Source organism: Ambystoma mexicanum, chromosome 6q (assembly GCF_040938575.1).
Source record: "Ambystoma mexicanum isolate Mex_15411 chromosome 6q, UKY_AmexF1_1, whole genome shotgun sequence".
Taxonomy (NCBI): domain Eukaryota; kingdom Metazoa; phylum Chordata; class Amphibia; order Caudata; family Ambystomatidae; genus Ambystoma; species Ambystoma mexicanum.
Genome location: NC_090937.1, coordinates 1,261,384,164 through 1,261,402,498, shown reverse-complemented (window position 1 = coordinate 1,261,402,498; position 18,335 = coordinate 1,261,384,164). Strand labels below are relative to the sequence as shown.

The window sequence follows — 18,335 nt, the reverse complement described above, 5'->3', positions numbered from 1 at the left end:
TTTTCCTGTTGCTTCATAATCTGGAATAAAATGTTTTCTGATTTTTGTTTTAGGTCCTAAAATGTCTAAATTAAATTAATCTGTGTATCGTTTAAAGTGTGAGCTTTGATTTGGAGACTGAGGTGCTAGTGGAAGTCACAATCACTGGTGGGACTTTCTTTAAAACATCAGGAAACGCATGTTTTTTTTTTATTTGTTCACATTTTAGCCCTGAGATTTATTCCAGTATTGATACTGTTTATTATAGTTGAGGAAAAAAATGATTAAAAACCAGAATAAAAATAAAATAATAAAAAAAATAGTTGCGTAACAGAGGACGAGTATTGGCAAGGGAGCTAAAAAAAAGTATTTCAGTGGAAATGTCACTGCTAGTTTAAGCTTAATATTGTGATGTTGCACTGAAGCAATATTTATTTCCTAATGTTCAAGCATCTCATTTCATGCCTGTTCTCCCCTGTCTTCTCCCATTAATTGCACTGGTAAAACTGCAGAATCGCCATCAGGTCTATTTTATGTGTCTCAATTGCTAAATGTATGTTATGCCCTTACTCTACCGGTGCAGACTATTATCGTCTCAGATTTTCAAGGGCTATGAGCGACTGTTTGTTTTTTCCCCCTTCTTGAGTGCGTTATACACTTACCTGTGCATAAGCGCTTTATACATGTACAATACAATGCCACTCCTCCTCAGCTGTATACCTGAAAGCAGCTGTATTTACAGTGCACACGTTTGTCAGTAACCGTCTCCTTTGATGCTCCATGACCTGATGCGCTCCACTTTTGAGTAGTGACTGCTTGGCAATGTTACCCTGTAAAACCAGCATCCAGAGCCTATGTTGAGATGGATTTCCAAAATCAGCCCTGGGTGGAAGGGGTTGGATTTTATTAGGCCACCCTATTTTTGGCAAACTAGGAAGACGCTGAGGTTAGCTAAAACTCATTCAAGGTAGAATGGAAGAGCAGTCCTGGCTTAGTCTCAAAAGTGCAATTGGTCTAGAGCTACAGTGAGTCCACACACAACTCCAATAACTCAAGTTCGTATCAACAATACAGTTTATTCTGCCATTTCTGAACACACTAAGCATCAAAGGTTGCAGGTAATCAAAAACCATGTATCACATATATGCATTCACAAAGACCATTCAATGGAGAAAAGATGCAGACTCTTCAGGACATCGCAGGTTTGCAGAAGGATGGTTCCAGTGGAGGTGGTAAACAGTCGGCTGTGACGCGTGATCTCCCAGCAGTGAACACAGAAGCAGCCCCAGCTCAGCTTTCCTTGTTAGAAGGCTGCAATTGTGAGGACCAGCGACTTAGGACGTAAGCTGAAGATCCCGGGAGTCCTAAGGCTCTGCTCACAACAGCAACTGCCGCAGCGTGGTAGTCTGAGTGAGCTGGTCAGTCCACTGGGTTGTCCAGGGAACCTTCCAAAGGCTTTCCAAGGCAAGGATCCGTGAGCAGGGGGTCTAGACTGGTCGTTTCCATCGGTCCGCGGGTTACAGTGCCCTTTTCGGGCGTCAGAGAATTTTGCCTGGGACCAGACAGTTCCAGTCCCCCCCCCGCACCCACTCCTCACACAGACACAAAGCCCACTTGCCTGCAAAAGCAGCAGCTTTCACCGGGAAAAGTGCACCTTATATAGTATTGCCTGGCTCCAAGGCAGGAAGAGCACCAAAGGACAAGATGGCAAAAGAACAAGCGGAAATCTCGTGGCACTGCCATTTTATGGTGCTACCCATCTTTAGTAGCCATTTGCGGTAAATGCAAAAGTGCCCTAGATAAATATCGCAAACTGTAAAAATCTCACAGCTGCCACAAGCTTGTCTTAGGCACATTGTGAAAGTAACAGAAAAACCATTATATAAAAAGATGTAAGGATTCAAAGTATCCTATCTGCACTTCTCTGTAGGGTGATGTGCGTAATTGTAAAAATATAAGAATTCCCAAGTTCTCCCTTTGTAAGAAAAAGATTTAGCTATACACATTTTAGGCACTGGTCCTCCCTGCCAATGGTTAGACAAGGCAGCATTGCATTCTACTGATGCTCTGACTGTGGGAGGGGAATTATCTCCAGGCCGCATTTCCAATTTTGTGTTAAATGCTGGGGACTGATCTGCTCCTTTTGAGACCCAACACATGTCTAGATGAGAAACTGATCTGGGCCTCCCTGTTTAAGATCACACTTGGCTGGAGATATCTTGAAATTCTTCTTCTTCCAGGTTTGTCACAAATGGAACATTTCTGTTCAAATTGGCTTATAGATGGTATTATTTTTCCCGTGACTTTACATACATTTAGATAGAACTTAGACCCACACTGTTGGTGTGAATGTGGGCTCTGAGGGAGCTATTCTGTGTGGTGAGTGCCCTTTTGTTCGAACTGTCTGAAGATTTTAGCAACGATTAATTGAAGTACCATTAATAATTGAAGTGTTTCATGATTATCAATGATCTTCATGCTTTTTGATGCTCCACTTTTCTATGCATTATAATTGAATTGCTTTAACTATATTGACATCTGCATTCTGTGTGATGCTCCTCTGTTCATTTCTGTTCAGACTGCTGTCTGCGTGGGGCCATTGGAACTACGGCGCTTCAGGGCCGTGGCACATGGCGGTGGGCACTGCACAGGTACCATGTAACATAATGTAACAATCATGGGATACATCTCTGGTTCCAGTATAGTAGGCTCCCTTCAGGCATATTGCCTAATGCACTCTCAAACTAACTGCAACAACTTGTCTAGCTAATAGCAAATGTTATGCAATCCCTACTTACCAGAACATTTCAACCCTTTGCTATAGAGATCAGCTAGCTTAAAACTGACAATGCATTGGGTCTAGCTCAAAGCTTAATGAATTTATGCTGTCCTTTCCTTGATGCTTACCTCATGTTTTTCCCCAACCATTCATCTTTGCACACCCAACTCCTGGCACTGACATCTCTGTAAATTGGTTTGGCAAAACCAGTTCTCACTCAAAATATACATTGGTGGTTTAGACAAATCTGGTGAAAGCCTCTACTAGGTCACACTTGAGCACCTCTGAAGCCCATCATGCAACCACACCAACACCATCTTTGATCAGGCAGTACCTGGTCTAGATGAGCCCATCACAATAAAGCATTTGCTTTAAATGCGCTGCACATTCTTGACATTTTCTCATGCTTCACTAATCTCATATAAATACATACTATCACAACCAGATCACCTCTTCCCTCATCCCACATGTTTTTACAATGTTTGCCATGGCTTGTCTGCCTGCATCTCCCTTTCTTCTCCCGATCCCCCCTCTCAACCTTCTTCCTCACTGTCAACTGACTAAGGTCTTGTGAAACCCAGGTGGGGATCACAATATGCCAAACCTCAGAGGTTTAGGGGACGTAAAACCACTACGGTGGTGAAGGGCACAGTATAAATATTGGATAACATAATGTAGTTAACACGAAGGATGATTGCTGGATGCGTATGTCTTTGCCGTCTCATTTAAGGCTTGACCTTAGTACAGAGGACTGCAAATATTTGCAAGAATGAGCTGTAGATAGGATATGCTCTGTTTATTTTATTGTTTTTTAAAGATGGTTTCCTCAAAAAGCACACACAAAAATCTGATTTAAAGAAAATTAGATTTTTCTTGATCAATTTTTAGCCACCCTGGTTGCGATTGACCTAACCTGTGCTATTTACATTGTGGTGATATCATAGCTGCCAGATGTTGGTGGTTTCATGGCTCTCTAGACAAGACACTGCTTTCAAATTCATAACATTTATATTTTACCGCTGATTTCCTTTATACTGGATAGAATCTGTCATGGTGATAGACTTCTAGGATGTGTTCTGTGAGTATGATAGGCTTCAAACCGTGAACAAACGAGTTTGCCATGAAAAACTGAGAATGTTCGCAGGACGAGTGCCGAATAACGGGAAAGGTGGTGATGTGTGGTCTTATGATCTTCACATTTGCAAAAAACACAGGAAGTTCTTACTTTACCTGCCAGCATATTCTCAATTATTTACTTCGGCTAGTAGCCTGCCACCGGGGTGTTAGACGTCAACTTGTGGCATTTGAACTGAGTTACTGGGATATTGTATCGTTGTGGACCTACCAAGTTAGTCTCCTTAGTCCACAATGGTTAGGCGCCATCCTTGTATCCAGCGTATATGGTGTTTTTCTAACAAAGGAATGGGTGAATGCACCATTGAGTGTATTGATCTTCTCTTGGGGAGGTACCATGAACAATTCATACATTTTCGGGGATTCATCTTAGGCTAATTTAGTTCAACAGCAAGTTACATTCAAACGGTTTTGGATGTATTAAAAAAAGCTTGATATTACAGCAATTACTATTCTGAAGCATTATAAATAGCACAGCTGTTTGAGCAAGAGGAACATTTGCTGGTGGAAATGAGTAATCCCTTTAACAAATGAGATTGGTCTACTCTATGGCAGTCCTTCCTGGAAGCCTGCTGGTACTTTGGCGATTTGAATTTCTTCCAAGTTTTTTTTTCTGTTTGTTGGTGAAAATATTTGTGTTTGTGCTGCTGGTTGCAATCCACCTGTCCTTTTAAACTGGGCACAAGAGGCGACATTTTATCAAGTCAAAATTCTTTTCTGCCTAGTGTATGGCCCAAGCTACAGGTTTTAATAGTTGTGCGTCCAGTGAGAGAGGGTTTTTCTTAATCTGATCCGCGCGCTTTATGCTTGCAATGTTTTGGGCCAATACAATTTCCTGCTGGATTTTGCTTGCTTGACTGTCGGATTTCTCAAGGTGTGCCTAGATTGCCTCTGAAATTGGAAAAAATATGCAGTTTTCTGATGTTTGTTAATCTGCTTAGAATCACATTCTGTGCATATGGTCCGACATGCAGTGGTAACCGTGGCATATTGCATCTTGTCTTTCGGGGACTGAAAGGGGACGTCGGCATAGGCGTGTCTGTAACACTATCCCTATCATGACGTGTAGTGTACCCAAAATCCCTCACGTGCGGAGGTGCCTCAGATTGTTTTTTTCCGGCCAGATAACTGGTCGCCCTATAGCGGAGCTCTTACAGAAGACATTGTTTATCTTAAACCGACTTGGCGGTTATTCCCCGTTAAGTCACTTCAACACCAAGAACAACTTCGACGAAGACTGCAGAGGATTTGTCTAAAGCGGTGGTGGATTTCGGCGCCTAAGATCCGGCGGCTGGAGCTTCCATGTGGTCGGGCCCTCTGGCCGACCTTTACAGTAGGGAGAGTGGGGTTGCGGTGGCCATATTTTCGGTATGTCTTTCCTCTTTACCCTTTAGGTCTCGCCACCTTCCCCTTTTGCTATGGAAAGGACTCCTTTAGTGTAGGGACAGATATCCTTGGAAGGACGAACACAGGACGTGCAACGCCTGTCTCCCCTTAGATCACAACGAGAAGCAGTGTGCGGCTTGTAAACTCCTTCGGCCTAAGACCTTTAAGGAGCGCAGTGTAAAGTGGTGGGGCGCGTATGGTATGTCGTGGGTGGAGCCCCTTTCCCCCACCCCCACACACGCCGAAAGTGACGGGGGGTACCTCCAATGACCAAACATCCGTTGTGGATGTGATGGACCTCGAGGCAGACATTTCTAGGACTGCCACGCCCGTCCCCGACCCTTTAAGGCCTGCCTCTGGTCTCGCTTTAGGGACAACACCCGGCGACAGGGGGCATACAATCGCATTTCACTAAGCACACAACCCCTACATCTATTTCGACGGGTACATTGAAAAAGGTGAAAGCGCCAGCAGGGGCGTCAAATTTTGGCGGATTCCTCAGATCTTACAGATCCAAAGCCTTCCCCCGCATCCGCAGCAGCGTCTTGCGACTGGGCATTCAAAACCAAACCAGGGCGCTACCCCTAAATCAGGTTTACACGTCAAAGTGTGGAAATCCGACGCTACGACTGTCCAGAAGGCCGCGGTAGGCCCAAAAATCACGACTAGGCCTCAAATCGAAAAACCGACCGCTAGGCCCAATAATGCTGCGGTAGGCAATAAATCTACTGATTGACCTTTGGAACCACTATCTCACGCCGATTTGGCGATAATCGAACACTGCATCGAGAAAATTACTTCAGCTGTTGGGTTTATTTCTGTTCCGCCGAAAAAACATGGGGCAGGCCACGACAAATCTTTGGATACGCCATGGCGCCCCGATTCTCACAATACCTATGAGGACAGTCAAGAGCCTCTTTCAACACTCCGACAGAGAATTGTCGGCGCTGAAGGGCGGAAGATGACGCTTTTCCACCCGTAGGCCCTTCTGGGTCCTCTAAATGGACAAGGGAGAAATTTGAAGGGTGTATGGACCGTCTTGAAAGAATTATTAGTTTTTCTGAGCGTCCTTCCGCAAAAAGATATCGTGGAGGCCCTAATCTTCAATCTGCTGCACATTTCCAAGATCAGCCTTCTGTCCCCGTCCAGCATGAAGACCTCATCCAGATGGACACTTATAGGGACATTTACAGTGAAGATGAAGAAACTTCCTTCCTACAGAATTATGAGGAGGACCAGGCGGATGCCACGGACAATTGGGAAGAAACCCAGCAAGTGGGGACGGACCCATGGACGCTTCTCCATCAAGATCAGGACACTGATGTATTGTGCCTGGATTGCCCTCCGTCCACCTCGGCTCACCAGGCCTCGCCTGTAGACTACCTGATGGCTTTCAATACCATGTTAAAGAAGGCAGCTGAGCATTTTCAAATTTCTACTCAAGAGGCAGTGCCTGAGCAGGACTTTGTAGAGGATATTCTTAAGGAGAAACCTCCCTCTAGCCAGGCCATTCCCCGCCTTAATTATATTAAGAGAAGATTGGCGCCCTCCCTGGTGTCACCAGCTCAAACCCGGGCAGTGAACTCAAAAGTTGAAGTTATTTCGGCCAGCTCCTTCACACCCACAATACATTAAAGGGCACGCCACCCCCGATTCTCTGGTTGTGACTACCACCTGGAAACGGGCAGGAGTACCCTTTGCCATGGGGGAGGCACCGCCGGATAGGGAATCCAAGAGGCTGTATGCCTTAGGCAAGCGAGTCACCTTGGCTGCCGCATATACCACGCGTATAGCAAATAATACTATGCTGCTGGAAAGTTATGCTGACGTTCAGTGGAACCTACTTCAGGAAGGCCTCCAGGAGGTCCCAGAACCAGTCACGTCCAGCCTTCTCTATTGTGGCCGAAGGAAAGCATGTGAACCAGAATGTAATAAAGAACACTCTGGATACGGCTGAAACAGCAGGCAGGTCTCTGGCCCAGGGAACCTTAATCAAAAGGCACGCTTGGCTGCGTACCTCAGGGTTTAAGCCCGAAACACAGGCCTCGCTCATGAATAAACCGATTGAAGAATCTAACCTCTTCGGCAAGGCCGTCGATGAGGCCCTGGAAACTGCCAAAAAAGAGAATGAGACTCTTAAGTCTCTGCAACAAATCACTTAAAGACCTCCCCCCCCCCCCCCCCAGTGAGGAAGTAACACTCGTCGGACCTTTCAAGGGCAGTCCCGTGCAAGTCAGAACAACTATGACACGGGGAAACTTCAATACCGGCAAACATCAGGAAGCCCTGCATACTACCCTCCAAGGGGTCAGCGATGTGGCAAAGCCAGAGGTATAGGCCCCAATCCTAGAGGAGCCGCAGCTTCCGGATCCAGGTCCCCTTCCATGTCACCCTGATCGGGGGCGCTTAACCTCTTTCCTCACAGTATGGGAGCGGATAACTTCAGACCAGTGGGTCATAAAAATGGTCGCCCACGGGTACTGCGTGGAATTCGCCCGACTTCCACAATTCACACCTTGCACCGGACCATCTGGAGATCCTGAATGAAGAGGTGGAAGCGCTGCTGGGAAAGGACGCCATAGAAGCCATCCCTATTCTTCAGGTAAACAAGGGTGTTTATTCAGTGTACTTCTTTGTACCCCCAAAAAGGACCTCACCATGTGCCCTGTTCTAGACCTGTGCCCAGCGAACAAGTTCATAAAACCTCAGACGTTTCGCATGGTAACGCTACAGGAGGTGATCCCACTGAAACATGCAGACTACATGGCAACATTGGATATGCAAGATGCATACTTTCATATTTCAATGTTGCCAGCACACAAAATATCTAAGGTTCATGATAGAGGACAGGCATTACCAATTCAAGATACTCCCCTTCGGCATCGCCTCAGCGCCAAGGGTGTTTACTAAGGTCCTGGCAGTAGCTGCAGCACACCTGCCCAGGTTATCCGTCCTAGTTTACCCTTACCTCAACAACTGGTTCATAGCAGGGGCCTCGTACGACACGTTTTTTGAATACCCATAAAACCGTGGACCTTCTCTTCAGTCTGGCGTTCTCTATCAACGAGAAGAAATTCAGTCTAGTCCCCAGTCAAATAAAACAGTTTCTGGGAGCTCTAATCCGGACGTAAGATGGCCTCGTCTTCCCCTCCGAGAGGGTTCAGAACATGCTTTTTCAGATTCCTCAATATGTAGCCAGTCAGGAGGCGAAGATGCGCAAAGCCATGCGCTTGCTAGGAATGGTGGCGTTGTGCATATTCTTGGTTTCCCACGTGCGGCTGTGCATGTGCCCCATACAAGAGTGTATAAACAGCCGGTGGTGTCAGGCCAGCGGACAATTGGAAGATCTGGTAGTTGTCTTGCCAGCCCTTGTTCTCTCTGCGGTGGTGGTCAAAAGAAAACCTCTTGAAGGGGGAAGACATTCACCACCCCTGCAGTGGAAGTCACTCACGACAGACTCCTCTCTCACGGGGTGGGGGGGTGGGCTCTCGCCTGCATCAACAGACAGCAAATGGAGTGTGGTCCCCTCAAGTAGCGTCCAACCATATAAACTTACTGGAGCTATTAGCGGTGTTCAAGGCATTAAAGGCCTTTCAGATGCAACTACAAGGGAACACACAGCGCTGATTCTAGCGGACAGCACTACAGCCATGTATTACCTGAACAAACATGGGGGCACTCCCTCTCTAGGGCTATCCAAGCTGTCCCAAAACATTTGGATATGGGCTCTCAAACACAAGATGTTTCTGTTGTCCCAACATGTTCCAGGGGAGCTCCATCTTCTGGCAGACGTGCTGAGCAGAGATTTTCCTCTGCCCGAAGAATAAGAATGGCGTCTGCACGAAGACATCGTGTTCAACGTCTTCGCAGAATGGGGCTTCCCAGAGATCGACCTGTTCGCAACTCAGGAGAACGCCCAATGCCAAGACTACGCCTCCAGGTACCTCCAGAACCACTCCAAGGGGAACGGTCTCTGGATAACATGGTCAGGGAAATTTGTCTACGCCCCCCCCCCCCTCTCCCCCGACTCCCTTTCTCAACAAGATAGTGCACAGGATGCACCAGGAGCCAGTTGCCATGATACTGGTGGCCCCCATGGGGCCCGCCAACCCTGGTTCACTCATCTGATGGAAGTCCCTCTCCCCACCAGTAAAAGTACCCTGCCCGTATTGTATCAGGACAGGGGGAGACCCAACATCCATGCCCACAGACTCTGAATTTAGCAGCCTGGCTCCTGAGGTCATAGAGTTTGGACACCTACAGCTCCCGCAGAGGTGCATGTGGACATACTCGGGGAAAGCTAGAAAACCTAACGCACGTTATTGCTATGCCAGCAAATGGAAACGTTTTGTCATCTGGTGTAATTCCAAGGGTTTCAATCCCATTGATTGCTCACACACACACACATTGTGCTGTACCTTACCCATCTGTTAGACACTGGGTTGGTGTTCAATTCCCTAAAGGTTCATCTGGCTGCTCTCTCAGCCTACACCACATCACAACAAAAGGTGTCATGGTGGAAGATACCGGTGATTAAGGCCTTTATGGAAGGAGTTAAGAGGATTTATCCTCCCATTTCTCACCCAACTCCTGGGTGGGACCGAAATGTGGTTTGGACCAGGCTCATGGGAGCTCCCTTTGAGCCAATGCATAAAGCAAATCTAAAAGACCTTAATTACAAGACAGCCTTCCTAGTGGCTATCACTTCTATTAGAAGGGTTGGCGAACTACAGACTTTCTGTTCTAGACACCTTTGTTACAGTCCACAGGGATAAGGTAGTTCTGCGCACTCACCCCAGATTTGCACCTAAATTCATCTCGAAGTTCCGTGTGAACCAATCGATCGAACAACCTACCTTTTTCCAGAACCCCACTAGCATGGTAGAAAGAATCCTACACACACCAGATGTGCGCAGGGCAGTCATGTTCTACCTGGAAAGAACTAAACCACTGAGGAAAACAAACCAATTTTTCGTTTCAGTGGCAGCTGGTAGAGCAGGGCATCCTGTCTAAATAAGCTATCTCGAGGTGGATTGTCAAATGCATCACTCTGTTACACTCTTGCTACGAGAGAACTGCCCTTCAAGCCTAGAGCACATTCTACTCTGGGCACTGGGCCATCCATAGCATTCATTGCAAATGGTCCCCTTGAGTCCATTTGCAAAGCAGCAACCTGGAGTTCTGTACACACCTTTACAAAACACTATTGCCTAGACACTCATTCTAGGTCTGATTCCTAGGTGGGACAAGCAGTACTAAGACATCTTTTCCCTACTGTTCCTTCTCACAACCCACCTCCAACTCCGGGTACTGCTCTCTGGTCTATGCACAGCATGTGATTCTGAGCAAATTAACAAGCATCAGAAGACATGCATTACTTACCGTAATAGCATTTCTGATAATTGTATCTGCTTAGATTCACATGCGCCCTCCCTACCTCCCCGCTCGGGGTGGAAGGAACATAGACTTCTTACTTTCTCTCTTCATGTACTCTCTCACTAGTTTTTGGGCTCCCTCATGGCCGAAAAAATACATTCGGAGGGACCTCGGCGCGTGAGGGATTTTGGGTACACTACACGTCACGATAGGGATAGTGTTACAGACAGGCCTATGCCAGCGTCCCATTTCGGTCCCCGAAAGACGAGATGCAATACTTTGGTTACCACTGGATGTTGGACCATATGCACAGCATGTGAAACTAAGCAGACACAATCAGAAATGCTACTACGGTAAGTAATGCATGTCGTTCTTGCACTGAGAGGAGGGGTGTGGGATAAATGATCGGAAATCTATGGCTTTATTTATTTTTTTTTACTTTTGTTTTTGATGCTGTCAGCCAAGACTCCAAATGAGGACTTTGTGCTCGTTTTTCTTTATAGGTGGCACCTCTGCTACCTCTCACTTCCCTACTGCCAATCTGTAAACCTTCCTGCTCTGGCTGGAACTTTTACCGCCTGCATTAAAAGGCATCAAGACCGGTTATGGGCAATCTGTTCTGTTTTAGATCCTAGGATTGACTGACATTTAACTCCCCATCATCCCAAACCAGCATAGTCAATAGCCAGATATCATGGGAATTGTAGTCCAAAACATTTGGAGACACAAAGGTTGCAGACCCATGCATTATAAGGAAAGAGCCAGGTGGCTGCTGTTGCGTTCTATGTTCACGGTCAGTATGCATCTCCTCAATCTCAAAACTATTTGAATAATGGAGCATTAAAGAAGTTTAAGAATTCGGACATATGGTCTCGCACGCGTGCCTCTTCCTTCTGCATTACTAACCGTGAGTGTGCCTATAAACTACTTCTAAGATGGTACTACCCGCCGCTCAGACTGAGTCACTTCAACCCAGCCGTGGACCCGCGCTGCTGGCGTTGATGTGGCCTCCAGGGATCGTTCACCCATATGTGGTGGTCTTGCCCAGTGATAGTACATTTTTGGACCCAATGCCATAGCAGACCTAACCAAGATAAGGCTGCCCCCTGGAGCCGGAACCGATCCTATTAGGAGCCCCGATCCAAGGTATATACCCAAGATCGGACAGAAAAGCCACCCTTCTTACTCACCTACTCCTGGCCGCTAAAATCACGGTGGCACGAACCTGGAAGTCGCTGCAAGGACCCTTAATGATCCTATGGTGGCTGAAACTCTGGGACGTTTTTGTCGCGGAAAAGATTACGGCGGCAAACAGAGGCCTTCTTCACCGCTTCACGAACATTTGGTCCTCAGTGATAGCCTATGACCAGAGGTATCCGGCTCTAACTTTTAAGCCACGGGCGGTAGCAAACGCTCTGAGGGCTGGGTGCTCGGAGATGACGCAACACATAGAAGAGCAAGATTTGGATGTTCACTGAGGGGGTGCGGCTATGGGGCTGGTGTGGGAGGAGAGGGTCCATGAGCTGTATTAATTGTCAGGAAATACGTTGTAATTTACTTTGCTCTGGTGTGTCGATCAAAAATAAACATGTTTAAAAAATAAATGCTTTAATAAACACTTTCGAACTGTAAAAAAAAATACAAAAATAAATGTTTAAGAATGCTTCCATATTTCCTTGTTCGTGGACATATTCTTTCTCGAACTTTGCTCCAGATTGCCTAACTCGGCCTTTTGATGCTTGACAGTTGTCCGGTGGTAATCTTTGCAAAGGTGTCAGTTGTATCTTCCAGGGCAGAGGTACGCTTACTAACTTCTGCCTGATGCTCTGTGACAGAGAGAGCCAAAGTATGGTTTTATGTTTAATAGTTTTTTGTGCTGTCCAGTATACACTGTCCACCGTCGAGCCCTCTGTCGTCTTGTCTTTTTTTGTTTTTCTTTCATGGATCGCCATCTGTGATTGCACATTTAAAGTGTCCTTTGCATGTGTAATCACAGGGACAGTGATGTTGAATCTGAATAGTGTTCAATGTTATTGATGTTGACTGAGTGCAAGCTCACTTTGCAGACTAAACTTCTGAAGTCATATTGCAGCTAGTTGTAACTTCATAGTGAGAAGACTCCTTGGCCTCCTAGTACAGTGGTCTCAGGCAATGCCAGTAGTGTGTATGATATCCCCTCCCCTCCTCCTAAGCTGCACCAGTCCCGGGTCTCTCCTGGTGACTTTGCCCAGGAGACGTATGGGGGTAGCCAGTGCTGAGTCGATGTGGTCTGTCAGCGACTGGCACTTTTAGGTAGTGCTGGACAGGCTCTTCAGGTCTGTTCTACGGACTCCTGAGCTTCCATGCAGTGACCCACTTGCTTCAGATTTATGCTCCACCAGGCCTTGATCTGCTCTCCGTAACCTGCCCCACCAGGTAGGTGTTGCACCAGGCAATCTGCTGTCCCTCTTGCAGCTACATTTCCTCTCGCGTATCACATTGGGTGTTTCTGCTGCCTTGTCTGCATCAGGAAAACAATTAGGCCTCTGTACTGACATGGTGAGTAATCACTGGTTGAAGTTGGAGGTCCACCATCATGGCTTCTCCCCAGTGTGAGAAACCAGAAGGTGTTACAGGCAGAAGGCTGAATCAGATTTGAGCAAGAAGCCATGAGTTCGTTTTCAGTTTGAAGGAATTGAATGAGGGCTCAGACCTGATAGTGGACGGGAGAGTGTTCCAAAGCTTAGTGGCCAGAACAGGGAAGCTCACGCCCCCGCCTTTTTGGAGTTTAAATCTCGGCAGAGAGAGGCTGTGTCTGAGCAGTTCTTTGGGGTTGGGAGGAGGTATGGCGGGAAAGGCGGTTGGATAGGTAGAGGGGGGCCTTGTTAGTCGAGCATTTGTGAGTAAGGGCAAGTGTTTTCAGCGCAATCATCTGTAATGTAACTGGGTTGCTGCAACTCATCTGGATTTGTATTGTATCTCTGTGCTGAATGATGGTGTGATGTCCTTTCACTGATGCACTACTGTAAATGTGCAGGTTATGGATAAAGCCAAAAGCAGCATTGCATACATGTGTGGGTAGTGCTGTGTGTGTATTGTGCAGTTATTGATTGAAGTAGTCACATCTGAGTCCTGAACATATATTAGCCCTGCAGATAAGCAGTGGATCGGGCCATTTTTACTCCCTCAAATAGGCAAATCCTGACAGAAAAAATGGGGAGTAAAAATACTCCCATTAGGAAGCACATATAGAACATTGTCGTCCTGCTTCCACTCAGAGCTCCATGGATAGTGTTGGACCAGTAATGCACATAGTGCCACAGGAATAAACTATTCAGAAGAAGTAACCCTAAACCATTTTAATGTGCATGAGTTACGAGGTGCAAAGCAATAATTATTAGAAAACATTTGTTTTCCAGTTAAAACCTATTTTTACTTGCTCATAAAATAGTCTAAGTGGGAATTAGACTGTAATTTTTACTCTGTATAAATCATTTTACTCCCAACTTTATTTTCCTCCTCCCCTTCCATGCACTGCCCTCAGGATTGCTGTTGTGCCCAAGCCGCCTTTACAATTGGCGGGTCCTCTTGCCCTACACAACAGCTGAGAGCAAGACCTCTACTGCGGGCCATCGCTTTGGGTATGCGATCCGCACCAAGAGGTTCCTCCAGTGGGACGCTAGAGACCGAACCAGGTGCGCCTGCTAGTCACTGTGGTTCTTCCCTTCATTGAATTTACTGCCCTAGATGAATTGCTTGACAGGCTGTGGTGCCCCCTCATTCCGGAGCCAACAATGCGAGTGGAATCGGACGAGCTGGTAGAATGTTTTCCCCCATGATCTGCTAATTCGGTTCTCCCCTTTAGCAGAAATCTAACTGCTACTAAAATACTTAAAGCCCTGACCGGCTTTTTAGCTTCTCTTCTTTTGAATTCTTGTTTTTGTGTCACATCCAGAAGTTAATGAGTATGGAGATCTTTATGGTAGTATATTAGTATAGTGCTGATTTCTACCACAGGAGAGCAGGAATCCATTTGCAGGAGACTACCATGAAAATGGCTTTTGCTTGGACTTTGTATTAAACAGCGTAAACTTAAGTTACACATTACACATTGATGTGGTTTTCCAGATTACCGGATTCTGTATGTATTCAACATAACTGCAATATTTCTTGCATCAGGGTCCTTAAGAGACCACATCTTAAAGGAGTCGTTGGCCTCCCCATGTTTTATAAGATAAAACATAACCACTAATGTGCATTATAAGTATATTGCAGGTTACCAAGTTCTGTGACCTTATAAAAGAATGGTCTTCTGCTTCATTACTCTATTAGGTTTGCTCGGTGACCTGCAGTATCCTTAACCTTTACAGTAGGAAGAACTGGATCCTATACCTTTCCACCATTTGAGTAGTTCTTGCTTTAATTCAGTTGTTGCTTCGTCTGGTTTATGCTATGCTAAATATGCTATGCATGTCCATTTATGTTCAGAGGTTTGATACATTTGCTTTTTTACTTTTTTTGACAGACCGAGGCAATGATAATTGGCTAGTCAGACATGAAATCCAAGATGACATTTCAGAAAAGGTAACTTTCTTTTTATTATGGTGTAACATTGTACATGCCAATGTTCACAATTAAATACTTTATAAATGTCCTAAGTGCTATGAGCAGCGAATGTGAGTGGACAAATTGTCTTGCAGTATGATTTTTGCCTTATTTAAAGTAACCCTTTTTTGAATGGATGGTCTTCTCGCGTATTCCTCATCTTTGACATTGAAGTCTGCCTGGAGCTTGCTTCACAATTATTTTTTATAATTTTTATTTTTTCATAGGTTCAAGCGTCGTGCACTGTCGGGTCTTGGTCCTCGATGGCCTCTGTAGTGTCCTTCGTGACGTCAACACTGGTATATGAATCAATTAGTCATGGGCGCTCCTCTGAGAACTAACGCAGCAAAAATGGCCTGTTCTCTGGGAAGGTACCCAGTCTGGAGTCTGTAGGCACACTTTAGCTCACTGTACCTTACACAGATGGGAAATATCAATTTGCATATCAGGCTTTGTCCCACCAACATGGGCAGTCCAGCACTGAAATGCTATGGCAATTCCCTTCTGAACAAGAGTACCAACAGCAACCCCATACACATGTTTCAGCCTTGTTGGGAATAATCAGTGAGGTGGAGCTGTGCCTCTGAGCCCAGTGAGCAAGGGGTCCACTTCTAGATGACCCTGGGAAACTAAGGGTGACTAGACCTAAGGCCCTTTTAAAAAATCAAAAATGTGTCATGGGTTCTCCTCTGAGAGCGAACATGGAAAAAATGGGCTATTGGGTACTGGACTGCCCATGTGGGTGAGACAAAGTCTGATATGCAAATGGCTATTTCCCATCTGGATGTGCCGGTCGGGATGGAACGGACAGAGTGGGTGGAATGGAAAGATGGAGAGATGGAACGGATGAGTGATGGAACGCATTGAACAGACGGAATGGATGCCACGGATGGTGCGTAGGGACCGGTGATGATGTGACGGGTGGTGCGGATGCTACAGTTGGTGCGCTGTGGACGGTATGGATTCTGCGGCAGATGGCACATATCTGTGTCTCCTATATATGCTATATACCCATGTTATCTGTATCACATGTTTACCCCTTTCCATCCTGTCGCCTTATATACATATGCCGCTATGTACGCCCCCCCCTGTCCTGCTCTCGTGCCTGGTCGCAGGCAATTTACTGTTAACCACCATATCGCACTACTACGCTCACTCTCTCCTATACACCATCATTCAACTAGAACACAGCTATGCTACGATAAATTTAGCCTAGCTGTTCTCATACTAACATGACCCCACGAACACCTCATCATCCTAATAAAACACAGCTAGCTGAACACATACCGGATAGCTTATGCGTCTCCTCCGGCCTAACGCAGCCAGAACTCCGTCGGTGTCCACCCTCCAGACTGAACCCATCCAACTGATTTTCTCAGCACCACACCTACCGCTAAGAAGCAGCGATCATGCAACAACCACACCAGCTGCACACATCCGGTACGCACACGCACCATACAACACTCTCCTCTCTACTGACTTGAACTGCGGTTCCCGAGGGCGTTCAACCTACCAGCGCTTTGAGGTCATACCAATGATATATAAGGTGCTATATAAATGCCAAGTAACATTACATATCAAGTAAAAATCTGTGAAAGGTACAGTGAGCTAAAGTGTGGCCGCGGACCCTCTAGTGGGTACCTTCCCATAGAACAAGTCAATGGGGCGTGTTAGTTCTCGCAGAGGGGCGCATATGGACTATTTTTTGACTGGTATATAAAGCATGCGCGCTGACTGTTACCTCAGTTCTGCATTGCTGCGTGCTTCGTACCTACTCGCCTAACGAAATTTCGATAGGTTTGTCTATATATTCTTCGTTAATGTCCACGACACCGAAGATGGTCTTCAAGTGGTGGTCAGACTGTGGAGCGAAAATGTCCATCATAGACCATCACTGCATATGTCTGTGGTGCTTGGGGTCGGGCCACAAAATCGAATGTGGCTCATGTCAATCCATGACTGTTAAAACCTTGCAGGAAAGAAAGGGAAAACGCTATGCAGGTAAGCCCTCACCAAATCCCTGGCTGTTAACCCATAAAACAAAATCATCCTCCGAATCTAGAGCGGTTTCGCCTGTTGGAAAGCATCCAAAACACTGAAGACATTCGAGGTCTAGTTCACAACACTCGTCTTCTCAGAGTTAAAAATGATTTTATTTTAAAATTTGTTTATTGGCATTTTCAATAATAACGGTTACATATCTTCCACATTGTGCCTTAATCATGCTCAAATGCAATACATTTTACTTTTAACTTTAACAAACAACAACAACTGTCTCCTTGATATTTTCACATGTTTCAGCTTCCCTCGTACCAGGGGGGAGGGGAGAATGGAAAAGGTTGATCAGGTTGCTCATGGGGTGTGAGGGGGGGGGGTGCTTTATACTCACTCGTATATAGACCCTCGTATATAGACCCTCGTATATAGACCCTCGTATATAGACCCTCGTATATAGACCCTCGTATATAGACCCTCGTATATAGACACTCATAGTGTCTCTTTTGGGTCCCATTGGGTCTCCTTTCCTGACTTGCAGGTATCAGTTAAAAATGATGTCATAGATCCTAGTCTTCTCCCCAAAAGTCTCTCTTCCAAAGTCGACTCAGCGCAGTTAGAAACTTGGCATTAATCAACTGTATTCCAAAATTGAGACAGATCAATACGGATGATATCAAGATTGTGGAGTTCAGCTCCACTGGCAAAATAGATTGTGTCTACTTGCACATTCCATCACCTATAATCCGATCAATGCAGATTTTGGAACAAGAACTTTTCCATATGCTAGGTTACAACCTATGGGACTGCCGAACAAGCGATGTCAATTTAGAACACTAACAGCGACTACCGATACAAATTGGTAACTCGCGATCGACACATAGGGACCGATTTATTCGACAGGACAACACCGCACCACGACCAACTAAAAGGCTCTCACCAAGAAAGGAAGTCAACATGAAAGAGAACCATCGTAGCTCCCTAGAAAGGGTCATCCAAAGGGAGAAACCAAACAAATTGATTGAAGTTGGAAATACCCCCCATGATGGAGTGAATAATGATAGATATCCAAAAGGCCCCCCTGAGGAGGATAAGAATCACA

General features: G+C 45.9%; 1 protein-coding gene across 2 annotated transcripts in view; it reads left to right on the top strand.

The window, feature by feature from the left end:
• PI4K2B (phosphatidylinositol 4-kinase type 2 beta) overlaps positions 1–18,335 on the top strand; it is a 354,471-nt gene that overhangs the window by 135,036 nt on the left and 201,100 nt on the right. For both annotated transcript variants that reach the window (XM_069631865.1, XM_069631864.1), the window contains one exon: positions 15,159–15,217. In XM_069631865.1, coding sequence (XP_069487966.1) covers positions 15,159–15,217 — 59 coding nt within the window. The remainder of the gene's footprint in view (positions 1–15,158; positions 15,218–18,335) is intronic.